General features: G+C 40.0%; 1 protein-coding gene across 3 annotated transcripts in view; it reads right to left on the minus strand.

Moving 5' to 3' along the window:
• sgcd (sarcoglycan, delta (dystrophin-associated glycoprotein)) overlaps window positions 1-5452 on the minus strand; it is a 361460-nt gene that overhangs the window by 80786 nt on the left and 275222 nt on the right. For all 3 annotated transcript variants that reach the window (XM_032534643.1, XM_032534642.1, XM_032534641.1), the window contains one exon: window positions 3057-3158. In XM_032534643.1, the coding sequence (XP_032390534.1) occupies window positions 3057-3158 (102 nt within the window). The remainder of the gene's footprint in view (window positions 1-3056; window positions 3159-5452) is intronic.

Here is a 5452-nt window from a genome sequence, read left to right on the forward strand (position 1 = left end):
GGCCCCTGATGTAGAAGGTTGCTTTGCATTCTCAATACAGCTCAGGTACCAACACATGGTTTAACATGTTTTACTTACATCACAAATACTATTTAAGTAGTTGGACATTTGTATTCCCAACTTGTATATGCATGTTTGTACATTCTTTCCTTTCTATTTAATTCGTCTTTGAACATTTACTCTTGTATTCTAGCCTATTTTTTTTTTATCTCTTGTACATTGTGTGTGTGTGCTATGTGTCTGATACTGTAATTTGCTGCTGTAGCACTGGAATTTTCCAACTAGATCGATAAAATTCTATCTATCCATATCGATTCTAATTTTTTATTATAAGCAATGAATACGACAGCTTCCAGCCCTCTTTAATGTGCTAAGTAAATATCCTAGCGTTATCAGCCTGTATTTATACTTTTGTCAAATGAATGCACTAGGAATGTGCAGTAATTCATAGCTGCGTCTTTGTGAAGGTTTCGGATTATTTCAGAGCACCGTCGTGTCACGCTGCGAGCGTGTCGTGCTCGTTTGAGTCAGTGTTGAACTTGGCCGCTTCCAGCACGCCGCCGCCTGTCAAAACACTCGCCGGCTTCCCATTCCTCTCGTTCTAATTCAGTCCTCGTCCATATGGGTCCCTGTTTCTGTCTCTGTTACTACAGCTTCACCTTCTCTCCCATTCCTCATCTTCATCACCATCCTTACTCTCTCTCTTGCGCCCTCGCTCTCTCTTATGCTCCTATCTCCGACGCTCATCCTCCCTCTCAGCTTGCGTAGGGTCCTAGACAGCAGAGATAAAGTGCCCCGCTCTCTTGCATTATCAAGCCATCTGTCCACTACCTGCACACAGCTTTGATTACAGCCAGAGTAGATGAGACAGAGGGAGGGAGTGCATATCACTTTATCGTGCATATCTGTCCATTTCTCTGACATCTCTAAGCTTGGATATTCCTCCTGAAGCTGTAATAAGGACTGCAGAAAGCACAGAGGGGGCTGGGTACAGGGAGCGATTTGTGAAAAAAGCAGGGGGAGTGCATATCACTTTATCACTAAATCCCCCTTCCAACTCCATGGATAGAGTGCCAGTTGGCCAGCCATGCCAAAACACTTACAGACTTCAACATCCAACGGAAAATAATCTCAAAATGAAACAGCACAACGTGGTGTCAACATAAAACAGCGTGTTCAAGCCAGAGAACGGTCTTCACTATGCGGCAAAAACTTATAAACTTTCAATACGGAAACACGGCTCCTTTGGTTCTCGGGACCAGGACCTGAAATTAACACCCGACCACGCGCCACATGCAGGTGAATTTTGCCATTGGCGGGTAACACTCTCAATCTACCGGCCACTTTGGCTTGTTGAGAACTAACAGTTGTTGTTCTTTCACATTTCAACAAAGTCTGCCATTGGCTTGGAGCTAAAAATGTGGCGTGTTATCGGGGTGAAGAGGCCGGCAGAAACAAGCAGCCAACAAAAAGATGAGGATGATTCAAAAAGACTACTATCCTGTGTGACTTGGGAACTCTTCAGGACCCCCCCAGGAGGAGTGGGAGGAGAACCTGGGCCCCTCGGCTTGGTCTGCTGACATCATCACTTGAGCGCAGCAGGGAACGGATCAATGCCTTTCAGATACCTCTGTGAGAACATGTGTTGTAGTGCCTTTCCTACCATATAATCAGTTCGGGCGGTTTTAAACCCTCTGCAGTCGTAGTCTGAGCTCTGTCAGAGCAACATTTAGACACGTAACGAGATCGATGCGAGTTGTGGACGCAGCTGCAGTGGAAGCAACAGCATCCAGTACGAGTCCCTACAGGATTGTCTCAGATGTTGATGTGGTTTTTTTTTCCACCATGAAAGATGTGCATAGGTTCCAGGACTCACACGGATTCACACTCCCAGTCATTAGACACTCGTCTCTTCACACCTTCCCACCCTCTCCCCTCATCCTGTGTTCCACTACTCAGCCTATGTCTTGTTGCATCATCTTCTTGTGTGTTTAATAGAAAGTCATTCACATTTACAAAGCGGTAACAACTGCGTTTATTTGAAAAATGCTTTGTGACACACATAGTGTCGTTGCCCCAGGTTTGTGGGAGACTCAGGGGCACGTATTTTCAATAAATAGTTTCAAATATTGTTATTATGAAGCTTAATTTCAAAAATCCAGTCACAACATTGTTATTACAGTATTTCTTTAAAAAAAAATTTTTTTTTACAATATACCTCATGCTGTCCTTGGGTCAAATTTGACCAGTTTTCAGTTTTTTGGGGTGTTTTTTAAAACAAATGAGCCGTTGAAATAAGCGCTGAAAATGTCAACATTAAAGATATCAAAAACCTTTGAAAAAAAACATCAAAAAAGAACCCACAACATTGAAAAAGTAACAAATATGTCGGAAAAAGTGATAATAATGTTGAAAAAAAGTAACCAAAACAGGTTTTTTTTGGGTTGAGGGGAAGACAACACAAGCGATATACAAACATTTTTCAATAAATAGCATATGCATTTCCACATGTTTTTAGACCATTATTATCACCATATCTGTGTCTGAAACGATGGAAAAGCTAGAGCAGGTAATAACAAATAAAAAAAACATTCAGAAAGCTGAAAGACGATGAGGACCAACTACAATCACTAGATCTGAGACAAGTCTTTTAGTTAGTGTTGTGCTAAGTTCTGCTCGGCTTGTGTCGTCTAGATTTCTTTTTTCCCTTTATTTGTATTTTAAAACACCCTTTAAAGCCAGGGGATTTTAGCCTTTTGGCTTATTCTGCCATTTTAGAACCCATGTGTAATCCTGTGTTTGATTCATTTGCACTGTCCCCTTCTTACATAAACTGAATTGAATCCACTGCTAATGAGGCTGACACTGGTAATTATCTGAGGTGTTGAGAGCTGAGCGTCGTTAGCATGGCGAGCGTCGTCTTTGAACACCAAACTCAAACTGACACCGACTACTGGCTAAATAAAGGAAGGCATCATAATGATTTACGCTGCATAACCTTCACCTGGATTCTAATATGTGTGTATATGTGACTTATATGAATATATGTGACTTACTGGTTTGGAGTGGATTTCTTTGGCATAGAGGGGTTGGAGGAACTCCGAGTCCCCTTCCAGTTTCAGGCCCTTCTCTGTTATTCTCAGGTTGCCCATGCCGTCCTGGGACAAACAAAGACACAGGGACAATTAGTCAGTGTTGTCTTCTCGTGTTTTTAGAGCAAGCATATAGCAGCTGGCCATGAATTCCACACATATGCATACAAGAATATTAGATTTAAAATAAAAAATAAAAAATCATATAGAGTGATAGGCAGAATTTCATTTATGAGAAACAGAGCATTGGAATAAAACTACAGAGTAGGTATCTGTGCCATATATACAACAACTAAGCAAAAACAGGAGCATTTTCAAGAGCCAGCACCAAAAGGAAAAGAATTAAGAATGAGAAGTGGCGATTCAAATCCTCTCTAAATGTGTTTAAGAGCAAATCACCAAACAACAGTTGAAAACACAGAACATCAACTTGAAGATAAGAGCTGATCTCAGTTTGGGATTTGGTTCAATATCAACATTTTAGCAGTTTTGTTAATTGGTGTTCATTTTACTCAAGCATAATATACATACTATACTCTTTGCTTGAAGATATCTACATAAGAGTGGCATGACACAATTTTTTGGGACTCCCACGGGTTCACGACAATTGATTCCCAATTTCATTAAAACCTGACAACAACGTTGTATCGTATTTCCTGCTGAAATGGTGCAGAGCCCTGATCATGTATCTCTGGCTCGGTCTAACATCTGCCATTTCATTTTTCTTTCTAACACCTGAGTTTTGATAACACACGCCTGTTAGTAATCTACGTGGCAAGATTGCTGTGTGGGGAACACACTGAACACTGTATCCAGCCAGTATTAGAGTCATTACGCTGATCAGATGCCCTAATCTCTTAATCTGTACGACTGCATGGTAAATACTGGCAGATACTTGACTTCAGCATCAGCACTGCAAACCCATCCATTGGCAAACAGGGTGGAAACATTGCATACATAAACAGTGCCCGGCTCATACTAGTTTTCATTATCAAATACAAATAATATGCTGTTTATGTAAGTCTAAATATATATATATCCTTTCACCTGACTGACCTGCATTTCTTTTTCACACCCTTTATGGTAAACACAACTTAATTAAAACTTCAAGAAATGTCTTAAGCCTGAGTTGAAATTGCATGTTTCACTTTGAAGTTAACACTTCTGTATTTTATTATTGTCTACTCCTTCAGACAAGCACCCAAAGGATAAATTGTCTCTCTCTCTCTCTCTCTCTCTCTCTCTCTCTCTCTCTCAGCCGAGCTCGTTTAAACCCAGTAAAACACCTCGTGCTCATGCATGCTGTATTCGGTTGATTAGAAGAGGAACAACGGATCTGTCCCATGTGTTGTTTGAATGATATGGAAAATGAGTTCCATTGTGTTTTCTACTGTCCTTTTTATTGTGAACAGCGTGATTTTCTTTTGTTTAGTAAGATAAAATCAGACATTGATTTGGTAAATATGGATGATGCTCAAAGACTGAGATGGCTGTTCACATGTAAAACATCTAAATTAGTTAATTGTCTTGAGAAAGCCTTGGAGAAGAGGACAAAAGCTCTTCATCAGAAGGATCTGTGTATATATGTGCATATACATGTGTGTATATTGTATTCATGTATTTCTCTGAATGATTTGTATATGCGGAGATGTTTGCTAAATAACTTTGTGGTGTGTTGTAATCCCATGTGGGATGTGCCAAATGCTTGGCATGACACAGAAATAAAACTAAAATGAACTAACTAATTAACTAACCCTTGTGTTGTCTTCCCGTCAAAATTGAAAATCAACACTTTTGTTGATGCTTTTTTATGTTTTTGTCTCTTTTTTAACACTTCTGAACATCTTTTCAATGTTCAACACATGTAACACTAACTTATTAACTTTAGTTGTACAGTTATTTGGGGAATTTATGGTCAATAAACCTCATCTATAGGAAAATATACCTAATGTTTGAGTTAGAAAAGCAGAAATTAGGAATTATTTAGACTAAAATTAAAGGAATATGAGACATGTTGGTCATGCATTAAGTTTGTTGTTCATGCATTAAGTTGTTTTGCAATACTCCTGTTCTCTAATATAAGATGTTCTGGTACATTCGGTTATAATCCAGCTCTCCTAAATATGCCAGAAGCAGAATTGATGATTAGGGTCCGCGTCCTGAGTCTGGTTCCAGTCCCCCTTTACAGCCCAACTGATCTTTTGCTCTGCAGGTCCTGAAAGGGTCATACACTTTCAGTCTCATTTCAACTGAAAAGATAACAAAATAATAACACAAACACATCACACCAGTGTGACCTAGAGACCAGCCCCCCCCCCCTTAGTGGATAAGACCAGGGGTGCAAGAGCCGAAGAGCCAGA

The sequence above is a fragment of the Etheostoma spectabile genome, chromosome 13, assembly GCF_008692095.1.
Source record: "Etheostoma spectabile isolate EspeVRDwgs_2016 chromosome 13, UIUC_Espe_1.0, whole genome shotgun sequence".
NCBI lineage: Eukaryota > Metazoa > Chordata > Actinopteri > Perciformes > Percidae > Etheostoma > Etheostoma spectabile.